We start from the raw sequence: 14,192 nt of genomic DNA on the forward strand, positions 1-14,192 counted from the left end.
GGAACCAAGGAGTCCATGGTGACCCAGCGGGGCTGCATGGAGCCAATGGTCCATGGTGACACTGCCCACCCAAGGAGGCCATTTGGACACTGTGGAAGCTCATGGAGCGAGGTGGCCATTGTGACACTGAAGAACTTCATAACACCAAATATCCATGGGGACACAGCAGGACATCATGGAACCCAGGAACCGCTGTTGGCAGTGTGGAAACTCATGGAACCAGGGGCCGTGGTGGCACTGCAGCACCAACACAGCTGCTGCACCTTGTCCCCTGTCCTGCACAGCTCCTTGGGAGGCACGGCAGGAGCAGCACCCTGGGAGCCTCGGGAATGCCCCTCTGGGATCCATGGCACACGCTCCCAGGGGCTGGAATTCCAGTTCCCAGCCAGGAAAAGATGTTCCTGCCCTTGAAGGCAAAGCTCTTATGGAAGGGCCAGAAGACAAGCTGAGCAAGATCTTAGAGTGACATTTCACTGCCGGCCTTCATAACTTCACCATAGCTTGTGATAGCTCATGGATTTGGAATGAAATCAGGGCAGGGTCTTTGATGAGAGCTGCCCTGGGTCAAGGGAGACACTGAGAGAGAAAATGAGCAGGTAAAGAAGACAGGAGAGAAAGGAGGTGTTTTGGTTTGGAAAGACAGTTGTCTGCTAAGAAAGGCAGGAGCCTCCCCTGAAATGGAAAAATGTAGACTCTTTTTTTCTGAATTGTTATAGATTTGAAATTAAGGGGGGCTCTCAGGTAAAAATATGGGAGCAGGAATAACAGTTTTTTATTAGGGAAGAAAATAAAAAGATAAACTAAACATTGCAGTAAACTAAAACAACACTTTCAGAGTCAGAATACAACCTGACACACTGTTGGACAGGGTGTTGGTCGCAGTCCAATTGGAATTGTGGCTGCAGCCCTCCTGGTGTGTTTCTGTTGGAGAAGTGATCCTGTAGAAAAGGGATTCTTCTTCTGAAGAGGCAGTGGAAGAGGCAGCTGTTCCTCTGGGAAATCCAGCACAGAGAAAGCTGTGTTGGTGGGCCAGAATCTCAAGACTAGATGCAGGTAGGAATGCTTGGCTCCTCCCTCTGGGTGGAACACCTCACGATGAATGTTATAGTTCTTATCAGTCATGCAGTGACATTCAATAGCCCCTTATCAGCAGATGTCTCCCTTGAGGGAGGATTGATTGTGGAAGAGATAAGGAAAAACTGCCCACTTAACACAGGACAACTGCCATACAGATGGCAAAAGGAACACATCTTGCTTTTCAGTCTGGGACAGGAGGTCACAAACAAATTCAGCTGAGAAGGCGGCACTCTGAAAAGCAAACCAGAACTGACAGAAAATGAATGGGACAGAAATCAGTAATTCTGAAAGTTTTATTTATTATAAAAATAAATCACACCCAGCCATCCCCACACAATCCTGATCCCACAACCTCAAATTTGGATCTCACTTCTCCTGATCTCCTTCCAACGCCATCTCACCCTGGAGGCTGAGGAATCGAGTAATTTTGGCACTGGACTGAGGTGGGAACCAGCCATTTTGAGGTGGGTTGTAGCTAGTTTGGGGTAAGACTGTGGGGCTTCCTGGGGGATTGAGTCATTTTGAGGTGAAAGAGCAACCCTCCTTGGATTTTGGAGTGCAAAGATATGGAGAATACTCCCATATATCCCCCAAGAACCCACAAATCCTCCAGAATATGTTCCCAAACAGTAAATTCCACCTCAAATACCTCTTAATTGGTGGGACTTTTGACATCTCTGGTCAATAATAATTTTAGTCATTTTTCATGTGTTTCTAAGTGAAAAAGAGAAATCAGAAGAAAATTAGGGCCAAACCAAAACCAGAGACCCCTTGAGCATCCCCTGGGCACTAGACAAAACAAACTCAGCAGAAATTAAACTTAACCCTACACAAAATGCCTTGAGGAAGATTTGCTCTTCCCACAAGACACTTTTGATGGAAATGCAAATAAATCCCAAACATTAATGAACCAACAACAGAAGCAAATCTGTGGCAATTCCAAATTTCATCAGTTCCAGCACAGCTCCAACTCAGATGCTGGTGGTTCTAAAAAAAGAAACGTGGAAATTTGGCCCAATACAGATTATTAAAAGGAAGGGAAAGGTCTGTGTAGCTGTCACAAAGGTGACAGGGACCAAGAAAATAATGCTTCTCCCCCCAAGCCTGTGAATTCGAGAGTTATTTGGGATTTAGCTACTTGACCTGGGCTTCTTGTAGGACTTTTGGCAGCCTTGTGTTTCTCACCTTGGGGTGAATGATCCTTGTCAGTCTCGCTGGTATAATTTGCTCCCTTTCTTCCAGTGATTTTAACAAAATTAAGAGAGACATGGAAAGAAAGGGAAAAAGGGAGAGACAGCCAGGGACTGACAGGGACAGAGCTCTCCCCTGGGACAGGGCAAGTGTGTCATTGTCCCCTGTGTGCGTGGCCTTCCCAGGGGTTTTACACAGGAGCCAGTTTGGGTAAGGGGGATGGTGTTCACCCCCCACCCCGAGCAGGGATTGCCTCACTGTTTCAAGTTACAGTGTCAGATGTAACCAAAAGTGTTTTCAGTCCCCATCTCCATAAACTGTTATCAACAGGTGGGGCAGTGTTCTTTATCTCTTCCATGGCTCAGCCCTGATAACGCCCTGCAGGGGCCATCTTCTGTTAATGGTCCATTGAGTGTCACTGCAGCACTGATAAAATTACATCATCCCATTGTGGGATGCTCCACCCAGGGGGAGGAACCAAGCATTCCTACCTGGATATAATCTCACCATTTGCCACATCATGACCACCTTGCCTACTGGATTCCCAGAGGACAAGAGCTCCATAAGCACCATTGAACTTTCAGAGGAAGACCAGACCCTTCTACAGGATCACCGCTTTCACAGAATCACATTCATCACTCCAGCCGGACTGCAGCCACCATTTCATCAGACTGCTACCACCACCCTGAGCATTGTGGTGTCGGGTTATATCCTGACTCTGTCAGATTAAGCCAGTGTTTCTGTATCATTGTTTGGATCTTAATTTTCTTATTCAATTATTCTGGCTTAGACTCTCCCCCTGGTTTGCCTTCAAACTAGTACAAAACTCACTGTGCTCATCCCTTGTTTTCCTCCCAAAACAGGATTTCCCGTACCCAAACATTCGCCAGATGGAGGGGAAGGTTGTGAGGAAGAGGAAGATGCCCTGGTGCACCGAGACGGGTGAGGAGGAAGTCAGTGCCCCTTTCCCCCTCTCTCCTGCTCCATCTCCCAGCCCAGCACTGCCCCCGGCTGCAGGACAGCCCCGCTGCCGGTGCCCTCCTGCCGGGGACACTCTGGGGGGATCTCCTTGCCCTTCCCTTTGGCATGGAGGCAAATCCCATCCTCTCCTTGTCCTTCCTCCCCCAGAGCAGGAGCTGAGGATGGAGACCAGGAAGGACAAATCCCTGCAGCAGAACCTCATGGAAGAGGCCGTTTTGAGCAACTCCACAGCGCAGGAATCCAACAGGGAGGAAAATCCCTGGAGATCCCACAGGAGGAGGGGCTACATATCCAGCCCAGGGTGCTCTGAGAAAGAAAGACCCACTCTGGGTCAGGAAGGTGGACAGAGCTTCAGCCAGATCTTGGAGCTGGAGCTCCATGAGCAGCTTCACCATGGGGAGAAGCCCTACAAGTGCTTGGAGTGTGGGAAGAGCTTCAGCCAGAGCAAAAATCTGAAACGACACCAGATGATCCACACTGGGGAATGGCCCTACAAGTGTGGGAAGTGTGGGAAGGGATTCAGCTGCAGCTCCAACCTCGTCATCCACCAGCGCATCCACACTGGGGAAAGGCCCTACGAGTGTCCCCAGTGTGGGAGGGGGTTTCACACCAGCTCCAATCTCGTCCTCCATGAGCGGATCCACACTGAGGAGAGGCCCTTCCACTGCTCCGACTGCGGGAAGGGCTTCAAGCGCACCTCCCACCTCATCACCCACCGGCGCATCCACACCGGGGAGAGGCCCTACGAGTGTCCCCAGTGTGGGAAGAGCTTCACCCAGAGCTCTCACTTGACCAGGCACCAATGGACGCACTGGTGAGGAAAGCCCTGTGAGTGCCCCAACTGCAGGAGGAGCTTTGTGCACCACTCCAGCTTCATTCCCCATTAAAAAACCCACATTCGGAAGATCCCTGGTGATCCCTGTTCCCCGTGATCCATGCTGGGAAGACACCTGTACCTTCTCCTGCCCCTGCCAATGACCTGATGTGGGATTGGAGAACATGAGGGTCTGGCCATGGCCCTGTCACTACATTCACTCCCACCTCAGGTCATTACCGGGGCAGGAAAGGGACTCTCTCTCTGTCTTTACCTGAGGAGAAGGGTGTCCTTTCCATGCAGGAGGAAACACGTGGCCAGGAAGATACAATTGATGGTGATGTAGTTTTCCCTGTAACTGGTTTTTCTTATCCCTTCTGTTGTTAATATTTTTTCTGTTTCTCTTTGTTCCTTATCTTGTTGCTGTTCCCAGTAAATTGTTCTTATCCCAGCCTGAGATCTTTCCCTTTTTTCCTTCAATGGAAGGTGGGAGGGCAATGAGTGCCTGCGGGGTTTGAGCGGGAGCAGGAAATTGAGAAATGCCATTCCTGAACCCCGGCCTGTGGAAACCGAGCATCCCAGCTTGTGCCAGCCCTGGTGGCCATGGCAGCAGCCTTGGGAGCGGGTCCCTGGCTGGGGCTGAGGGAACCTCTTCACTCTGGTGCCCAGGGACAGGAGTGGAGGGAGCAGCAGCAGCTGAGTCAGGGCAGGCTTAGGTTGGATCTCAGGAAAAGGTTTTTGCCCAGAGGCTGCTGGGGCACTGCCCAGGCTCCCCAGGGAAGGGTCACAGCTCCAGGGCTCTCTGAGCTCCAGCAGCGTTTGGACAGCGCTGCCAGGCCCAGGCTGGCAGTGTTGGGGTGTCCTGTGCAGGGCCAGCAGTTGGACTCGAGGATCCTGATGGGTCCCTCCCAGCTCAGCCAATTCTGTGGTTCTGGGATCCATGACCCTGGGGATGGGAGCGCCAATGGTTGCCATGGCAACGGGCTCCAGGCCTGAGCTGGTGTCCATGGCAACCACCCCTGGCATGGGGTCTCCATGGAGCTGCCCAGGGACTGAGCATAGCAACAGGGGCTGGGGATGGTTGCCATGGAAACTGACCATAGCAACAGGGGCTGGGGATGGTTGCCATGGGAACTGACCATAGCAACAGGGGCTGGGCATGGTTGCCATGGAAACTGACCATAGCAACAGGGTTTCCTGGGGATGGTTGCCATGGAAACTGAACATAGCACCAGGGGCTGGGCATGTTTACCTGCTAAGGATGAGATTTGTTCACAGGCCCTCAGAGGGGTTCCATGGGGACTTTCCAAGAGTCTCCAGGCTGTTCAAGAGCTGGAATGTCACACACAGAGCCAGGGGCTCCATGGAGCCCTCCCAAGGGTTTCTGGGCATGGCAAAGAGCCGTGTGGTCAGAGGCAGTCACAGCCATTCCATGGTGACATCCCAGGGCACCTTGGGCTGCAAAGGCACCGATCTGTCACAGGCACTCACGGGGGCTCCACAGTGACATCCCAGGAGTCCCCAGGCTGCCAAAGAGCCGGGATATCCCAGACACTCACAGGGCTTCCTGTCATGGCCAGAGTGGGAGCTTCAGGCAAAGTTTATTAGAGAAGTTCCTGTTGGGTCACGAGGTGCAGAAAGGAGTCCCAACAACCCCCTCAGATCCACAAATACCCCCAGGGACCTCCAGGCTTTCTAATCTCTTTCTGTGAGAAGAGCCTTGGAGCAGCTTGTTCGAATCCCAGTCCCAGACTTTTCAACAGTGTGTGTGTAAAGAATTATAAAGGTGGAATTAAACCTTTATAGAATTTGTCCCAATGGGTTAAGGATGGAAAACCAGGTCTATTGCTATAAATATATATTATCTATTATGGAATTGATTAGACAAAATTATCTTAATAAGAAATATTTACACCAAGGCATAAGAGCTACAAAATTTTTATTATTATATATGATTATGATATGATTATGATATATGATATATGATATATGATATATGATATATGATATATGATATATGATATAATATGATATGATGATATGATATGATATGATATGATATGATATTATATTATATTATATTTATATTATATTTATATTATGCACTACAAAGTGATTTCAAAGCAATTGTATTAAAGAAAAAACAGTAATTAAGCAGAGATTGATGTCACTCCCTCAGAGCAATGACTGTGGGTAAATCTCTTTGGTTCAACCTGGAGCAGTGACCTTGAGGGGTGTCCCCAATGCAGGGAGGAATCTCCACATTCCCCAAGAAGGGAAAGGTCAGGAGACGCTGCTGTTAAAATCTGGGATGGGGCTTTTCTAGTCTGAAGTGCTGCCCTGCCGGTCAGATGTGCCCCGGCTGGGCCAGCTCAGCAGCTCTGCAGAAGCTCTCACTGGTGTCCCTTGGTTGCTCCTTTCTAGGGGGATTTTTCCAGCTCTGCCACAGCTTCAGCTCCCTCTGAGGATGTTGAACTTTGGGATGGAGGAGTCAGGCTGGTTTCAGCATTATTCACCCCAAAAGCAGCGTGACCCCTCTCCTTCATTTCCCACTGGGGCTTTGCAAACAGGGCCTGGCTGGAGTGGTTTGAGCCCATTGCAGGCACAGCCTCCTGCTCCAGCAGGAACTGCCTTTCCTGTGCCAGGAGCAGGGCAGATCCCGCTGCAGGAACAGCCCCAGGCCAGCCCCAGCACAGGGAAGGCCTCGGGCACAAGGGCAGAGTGCCATGCTGGGAGCTGTGCCAGGGACAGCCCGAGGCACCAAAGGCACCTTGGCAGCAGCAGCTGCTTGCAGGGCATGGCCAGAAGCCTCCCTTAGCACCCAGCCTGGTGGCCAGCGCTGCAGGGTTACTGCAGGGTTACTGGTTAGAAATGACACAGGTTCATCAGGAGGCTGATTGGCATAACGTGCCGTATATTTGGAACTGCTCTTTTTTATAAGCTGTTCCGATCCAGGGAGATTTGATTGGTCACTTTGTTAGTATGTTTCACCTGATCAGCTAATTAACAAGTTGCCCTTCTGATAAACAATCTTTGAGAAAAACAAGAAAACAGAGAGTAGGAAAACAACATCTGCAGGTTGTTTATAATAATAAGCTATCTGTGCTTATCTTCAAGTCCCTGAAGTCTCACAGGCTGATTCTGTGAAAACTTACCCAGTTTTCTTGCTCTCTGACTAGGCTGTCACAACCACACTGCAGAGCTGCTGCTTCAGGGCTCATTTCTGGCTGGGCTCTGCCCCAGCCCACAGAGTGCGACCTCAGCCCTGCCTCTGCCTCGGCCCTTGTGCCTGAGCCCTGCAGAGCCCAAAGGTCACTGGTGCCAGCCTGGCTTTGCCAGCCCCTGGGGCAGGGACAGGAAAGGCAGAGAAGGGGCTGGATTTGGCTCTTGGATGTGGGCTCCAGCAGAGACAATGAGGAGTCAAGGGAGTGGATGGAGTCCACCGAGCAGCCCCTTCTCCCCATGCAATCCTGGAATGGTTTGGATGGGAAGGGCTCTGCAGTGCTCATCTCATCCAAACCCCGCCATGAGCAGGGACATCTTTCACCAGATCAGGTTGTTCAGAGCCCTGTCCCTGCTGGACTGGAATGTTTCCAGGCATGGAGCATTGACCACCTCCCTGGCAACCAGCCTTAGTGTATCACCAACCCCATCATCAAAAATTTCTTCCTTATCTCTTCTTATCTGAATGTCCCTCTTTAGTTTAAAATCATCAGGCTTTGTCCTGGTGTGACAGGCCCTACTAAAACCTTTGTCCACTGTTGTATTTCCAATGGGCTGGGTTTCCATGGCAAGTGCCAGGACAGGTGACCCAGGTGTCACACCCAGTGAGGGCTGCCATGGGAACAGAGCCCAGCACTGCCCCTTTCTGTCTGCCTGACCTGGCCTTTGGCCCTGACTCTGCCCTTTGCTGCTGGTTCCACGGTGCCTAACCAGCCAGCGTGGCACAGGGCAGGTGGCCATGGCACAAGCCCCCAGCAAGGGATCCCCTCTGGCTCTGGGTTGTGACACCAGCCCTGAGCAAGGGGCCCAGGGCAGGTGTCCATGGCAAACAACCATCACAGTGGCTCCAGGCCTTGGCTGCCATGGCACCAAACCAAGGAACGGGTCCCTGTGGCCGCTGCCATGGCACCTGGCGGCACCAAGGAGTGTCACTGCAATTGTACCTGGAACAGCCCTGGCACCGCTTTGTCCTGAGGGCTGCCATGGCAGCCGAGGGCAGCAGCAGCTCTGCAGGCAAGTGGCCATGGAACCTGGCTGCAGAAATGGCTCCTTGGGCTGGTTTCCCAGGAAACCTGAACTGATGAGCACTGCCATGGCACCCAAAGCCAGCAGTGGGGTCAGTGCAGTGACCATGGCAACAGCCCCTTGCAATGGCCCAGTGCAGGTTGGGATGATGATCCCCCCTCACAGCTGGCCCAGGGCAGGCCTGGAAGTGTCTTGGTGGCACCTTGGGCTTGGCACACAGCTGAGGACATTGTCTGTTTTCAGTGGGGAAACTCAGGAGTTTTAGATTGCTCTGGAAATGAAAGAAGGGAAATCCCTCTTTCCTTGAGTGTAGCCAGCTCTCTGAGTAAAGCAGGTCCCAGGTGAGTGAGGACAGACAGGATGGGGGTGGGGAATATGGAGCAAGGCTGTCCACACTGGGTCAGACCTCAAGGCACAGCTTCTCTGACCAGGCCAGATCTCCTTAAGAGACTCCCTGGGTCAGTATCAATCACTGAATGATGCAAACACCTCTTCTCGAAAGAGAACAGGAATAAAAGACATCCTTTAAAATAGGAATATATATTTCCTAGAAACCCTTTGAAACATTTCTCTGTAACTGCAGCAGCAAACCTTCCTGATAAACTGCCCCAGAGCATAGGGAAATCAAGGCAGAGCCATGGTTTGTCAGGACTTCCTTGATCCCAATGAGCCCCGTGGTGCATTTGGAGCTGAGCCCTGGAACCTCAGGGCCTGAGAGGAGATTGCACAAACCTTTCCAGGAGGCAAAGTCAGAGGAAAGACCCAAAGTGTCTCAAAGCATGAATGGGTCCCACTGAGGTCCATCCCCAGCACAGGCTCCTCATGGACTACTTGGAGGAGAGAATTGGAGGCCAGGATGGCACAAAAAACTCCCAGAGACTCAAAATGGCACAAAAACCTCTCAGTGTGGAAAGGAAAATCCAAAGTACCTGAAAAAAAGTTGAGTATCTCAAGGCATTAATGAGCCACATTGAGTGTCTGTACAAAGCTCTCAAGGGACTCATTAAAGCAAATAACTGGGGCCATGATTTCACAAACCTCTCACAGAGTTTGGATCAAAAGGGAAACACCAAATACCTTAAAAGAACTGAAGTACCTTGAAGCATTAAGGAGCCCACTGAGTGTTGTTACTGACAAAGCCTCGCCAGGGAGTAATTAAAGCAGTTAATTGGAGGCCATGATTGCACAAAGCGCTCAGAGACTCCAAGGAAAAAACAAAATCCAAAGTCCTTCCAAAAACCTGCAGTCCCTGGGAGCATGAAGGAGCCCCCAGAGCCATTCCTGACCAAGGCTCCCCAGGGACTCCTTCCAGCAGATCCTTGAGGCCACTGGGATGTGGGCATGGGGGGGATGCTGAGGGCAGGACCAGGGGGTGACAGTGCCCAGCCTGGCTGGGGCTGTGCCAGGAGGCCCCAGGGCCTCAGGACAAGGTGTCTCCTCACAGCCCTTGGTGGCACAGACCCTGCTGTGCCCCAGGGCACCAAGACTTGGCTTCTCTTTGTCCCCTCCTGGCATCAGTGCCTCCAGTTCTCTGCTCTGCCTGGGGCCTGGGGACACTTTCTGAGTCGTGTCCCTCAGTGGGACCCATTAAAAGTACAAGAAACTTTGGAGTTGGATTGTGATTTGGAGTTCTGGAGAGGTTTCTGCAGCTCCCTCTCAGGGCCTGATGTTCAGGGCCTGAGCACAAAGCCCCAGAGGGCCATTAAAGTCCTTGTGCTGTGTCTGTGCTGCTGAGCTGGGCAGGGCTCCTGGCACAGAGAGTGATCCTGGTAACCAAGCAGAGCTTCAAAAGCACATTTCTCTTGCTGAGCAGCTCTTCTGCCAGCCCAGCAGGGCTCAGGCACTGCCTGCAGCCAGCCCGGGCACAGCACAGAGGCACAGAGAGCTTCAATCAGTCAGGGCTGGGAAGGGGCTGAGAAGTGCCTGGGGCAGAATCACTGCCAGCCCTTGGCACAGGAACCTCTGGCTGCAGGACAATGCAGCTGCAGCTCCTGGAGAGATCTCCTAAAGCTGGAACATGCCAATGCCCACAGACCCTGTGAGTGCATTCTCTGCTCATCTCCTGTGCAGAGCAGCCAGGGGTGCCCAGGGCTGTCCTGCAGAGCAGGGTCCTGCAGCCCAGGGCGCTGTGCTGGGCCAGGGACTCTGCTGCCTGCCAGGGACAGCTCTCAGCCGGCCCTGGAGCTGCTCCCAGCGCTGGCCAGGAGCTGTGGGGGGAAGGAGCCACCCTGAACAGGGCAGGTGCTGCTGCTGAGAGGGGCTGGCTGGGGCAGGGCTGCTCCCAGCTCCAGACCAGCCTGGGCAAAGCTCTGGAGGACACTTCCCAAAGAAGGTAAGCCTGGGATTGCTGTAAAGATCAGGAGCTTTCCTGAGAGTGTTTTCAATTTCCTTCTTGGAGCAGGATGGGAAATTTGGGATCATGACAAAAAGATATTTGATTTTTATACATTTTTCATATAGCCATAACTCTGTGAATTACTATTCTATTGTTATACAAATATAATCCTTACTTTACTTATGAAACTCTTAATTACCTCTGTTAAATTATTATTATGTGCTTATATAATGGTAGTTCTTAATTGACTCTAATATGTTTCCTACCTATCTCTTAGATTGTACAACAATAAGCTGACTATCTTAATACATTCCTGAAATACTGCATGGTCTTATTATGAGGAAGAGGACCTACAAGAAGAATATTTTGGTTTTTGACAACATTGTGAGTAGTCGTAACTAAAGTGGGGCAAAGAAGCCCTTGGATCTACTCCAATGGGTTGAGCCAGGGTGTGTAACTGTGGCAACTGAATCTCCTATTGGATATTCCTGTTAAATATCCTAATTAATCAACCTTAGTAAATTGTTGAAATCAAGGGCCAGGTGTCCCCCATCCCCACTGGGACACCTGGGAGCTTCCAGCAAAGGTCTGGTTTTTACATTACTTTTCGAACAATGCAGCAAGGTGTTTTATTCTCTTTTGATTATAGAAAACAGGGGGTTGAGAGAAGCAGAACAGGAATTGTAATCCCAGAATCACAGAACATTCTGAGTTGAAAGGGACACATGGGATCATCAAAGAAATGTTTAAATGTCCAGGCCCAGGGAGATGCTCAGGGAAGCAGAGGGGGCTGAGCAGAGCAGTGCTGGGGCAGGAGGGCTCTGTTGGTGTGTGGGAGGTGCCGGGCACAGCTGGGCACGGGAACACTGTCCTGAGTGCCCAGCTGTCTCTGCCCTGCCCTCTCAGGCACAGCCCCACAACATCTTCTCTTGTTTCTGCACTCCCCTGATATTGTCACTGTTATCTGGGGCTCTCAGAGAGTCTCTGCATTTTCAGCAGCTGAGTCAGGCACTTCCTTTGGCATTCCTTCAAGGCAGGGGTGTCCATGGGAATTGGGTGTCCAAGCTTCCCTGGGACCTGTGGGGCTGTGGGCAAAGCAGTCCATGGGAAAGGGGAATGAGCTGAGCCCCTCCCTGAGATCCCCTCATGGGCACAGCCGGGGATCTCCTTGCTGTGCCCTTTCCAGCTCTGAGCTGCCCTCCTGGGTGCAGATCTGTGCCAGAGCCTCTGGGAGTTCCCTGAATGTCCCACGGGGAAGTGCAGAGATGCCACAGCTGAGGAAATGCTGCTGGGTTGGCCAAGGGAGCCGTGAGTGTCCTTGGCACAAGGGGGTGCGGAGACCTTGCCCAGAGACCTTTGGAGAGGGTGAGATACTCAGGGATCCCTCTGCTCTTGGCAGGGTCTGGTTTATCCCAGGGTGATCTGGGAGTGTGATTGTGCTCTGATTGCAGCCAAATATTTTCCCAGAGCAGAAAGAAGGATGGGTGAGTCTCAGCAAAACAGTCTACAGGAAATGGCCCAGGTTTGGCTCCAAGCAGCCCCTCCTGACTTGTCCCTGTCCTTTCTCCATGAACAGGTGTCCATGTGCAGCCACAGCAAATGTCCAACAGCAGCTCCATCAGCCACTTCCTCCTGCTGGCACTGGCAGACACGCGGCAGCTGCAGCTCCTGCACTTCTGCCTCTTCCTGGGCATCTCCCTGGCTGCCCTCCTGGGCAACGGCCTCATCATCAGCGCCGTAGCCTCCGGCCACCACCTGCACACGCCCATGTTCTTCTTCCTGCTCAACCTGGCCCTCAGCGACCTGGGCTCCATCTGCACCACTGTCCCCAAAGCCATGCACAATTCCCTCTGGGACACCAGAACCATCTCCTACTCAGGATGTGCTGCACAGATTTTTCTGGTTTTCTTCTTTCTTGGAGCAGAGTATTTCCTGCTGACCATCATGTGCTACGACCGCTACGTGTCCATCTGCAAACCCCTGCACTACGGGACCCTCCTGGGCAGCAGAGCTTGTGCCCACATGGCAGCAGCTGCCTGGGCCAGTGCCTTTCTCTATTCACTGCTGCACACAGCCAATACATTTTCCCTGCCCCTGTGCCATGGCAATGCTCTGGGCCAGTTTTTCTGTGAAATCCCCCAAATCCTCAAGCTCTCCTGCTCCAATTCCTACCTCAGGGAACTTGGGCTCATTGCTGTTAGTGCCTGTTTCCTATTTGGTTGTTTTGTGTTCATTGTTTTCTCCTATGTGCAGATCTTCAGAGCTGTGCTGAGGATCCCTTCTAAGCAAGGACGGCACAAAGCCTTTTCCACCTGCCTCCCTCACCTGGCTGTGGTCTCCCTGTTTATCAGCACTGGCTCAGTTTCCCACATGAAGCTGCCCTCCATCTCCTCCCCATCCCTGGATCTGGCCCTGTCAGTTCTGTACTCGGTGGTGCCTCCAACCCTGAACCCCCTCATCTACAGCCTGAGGAACCAGGAGCTCAAGGCTGCAGTGTGGACACTGATGACTGGATGCTTTCAGAAACATTAAAATGCTGGCCAATTTATAACAAATCACTTGTAATAAATGTCATCTTTGATACTTCTTGTTGGTTTCATTTTGGAGGTTATTTTTCTTTGTTTTACTTTTTTAATCTTGCCCAAAACGAAAAGCCATTACTTTTGCCATTTCTCATTTTGTTTTTCTCCACCTTCCCTGTGACCACAGACTGTGTCACTGATGGGCTGCACTCTTGCTGGCTTTAAAGGAACTCAAGGATGTCCCAGCACAGTTTTTCTGCAGAGATGCCCTTTTGTTGCCTTCTCTGGAGCTGCAGCAGCAATGTCTGTGTGCAGAGCTGGGGCAGATCAGTGCTGGCACAGCAGCTGTGCCCAGGAGCAGCAGCACTTGGTGCTGCCAGTGCTGCTCCCGTGGCCCTGCCCCGCTGCCCTGGTGGCCCTGGTGTTGCTGCAGGGCCTGAGTGCTCTCGGGGCCGGGCACAGTCCTGGGGGTGGCAGTGCTGGGGCTGCAGCAGGGACAGGCCATGGGCACTGCTGGGGCAGTGCTGACGCTTCAGGCCAGGGCCTGGGGGCTCCAGGCTCCTTGCCCAGGCTCTCTCAAGAACACGGCCAGGCCAATGCTCAGCACAGAAAACCCCCGTGAGCAGCCCCAGGCTGGCCGTGGGCAGGCTGGGGGCAAACAGCACGGCTGGTGCTCTGCAAGGGAACTGGGGGAGACGGGAAGGAGAAGCAGAGCAGGGGCTGATCCATCCCCAGTGCGCTGCACAGCCCAGGGCAGCGTCCCAGAGCGTCCTCATGGAGCTGTCAACAACATCCCCCCTCTGCAGCCCTGGCCTCTCCCCAGCTAACAGAGGTGCTGCATCCTTGCAGGCACAGACACGGCAGCATTGGCTCAGCAGCCCCTGTTTGCATTGCACACAGCAGGTGGGAGCACCCCCAGGCTGGTGCTGTGGGGACATGAACCTGAGGCAGCACAAATGCCATCAGCCCTTGGGGCCAGAAAGGGCTGGGGGATGCCAGGGAAACAACTCAGCTTTGTCCTGGC

General features: G+C 52.2%; 3 protein-coding genes across 3 annotated transcripts in view; 2 read left to right on the top strand and 1 right to left on the bottom strand.

The window, feature by feature from the left end:
* LOC144248744 (uncharacterized) overlaps positions 1 to 4,067 on the top strand; it is a 51,991-nt gene extending 47,924 nt beyond the window's left edge. Inside the window, exon 5 of the mRNA XM_077790738.1 lies at positions 3,637 to 4,067. Within this exon, the coding sequence (XP_077646864.1) occupies positions 3,637 to 4,067 (431 nt within the window). The remainder of the gene's footprint in view (positions 1 to 3,636) is intronic.
* The window catches only part of LOC144248765 (uncharacterized), a 646,176-nt gene that overhangs the window by 450,539 nt on the left and 181,445 nt on the right, over positions 1 to 14,192 (bottom strand). The window lies entirely within an intron of this gene.
* Positions 12,246 to 13,178, top strand: LOC144248746 (olfactory receptor 14A16-like). The gene has a single exon (XM_077790740.1). It carries the CDS (start codon positions 12,246 to 12,248, stop codon positions 13,176 to 13,178), a length of 933 nt encoding a protein of 310 aa, XP_077646866.1.

The sequence above is a fragment of the Lonchura striata genome, unplaced genomic scaffold (assembly GCF_046129695.1).
Source record: "Lonchura striata isolate bLonStr1 unplaced genomic scaffold, bLonStr1.mat Scaffold_85, whole genome shotgun sequence".
Taxonomy (NCBI): Eukaryota; Metazoa; Chordata; class Aves; order Passeriformes; family Estrildidae; genus Lonchura; species Lonchura striata.

What these genes read in the sequence shown, in the direction of transcription:
- LOC144248746 (XM_077790740.1), top strand. Translation starts at nt 12,246, where the DNA reads ATGTCCAACAGCAGCTCCATCAGCCACTTCCTCCTGCTGGCACTGGCA.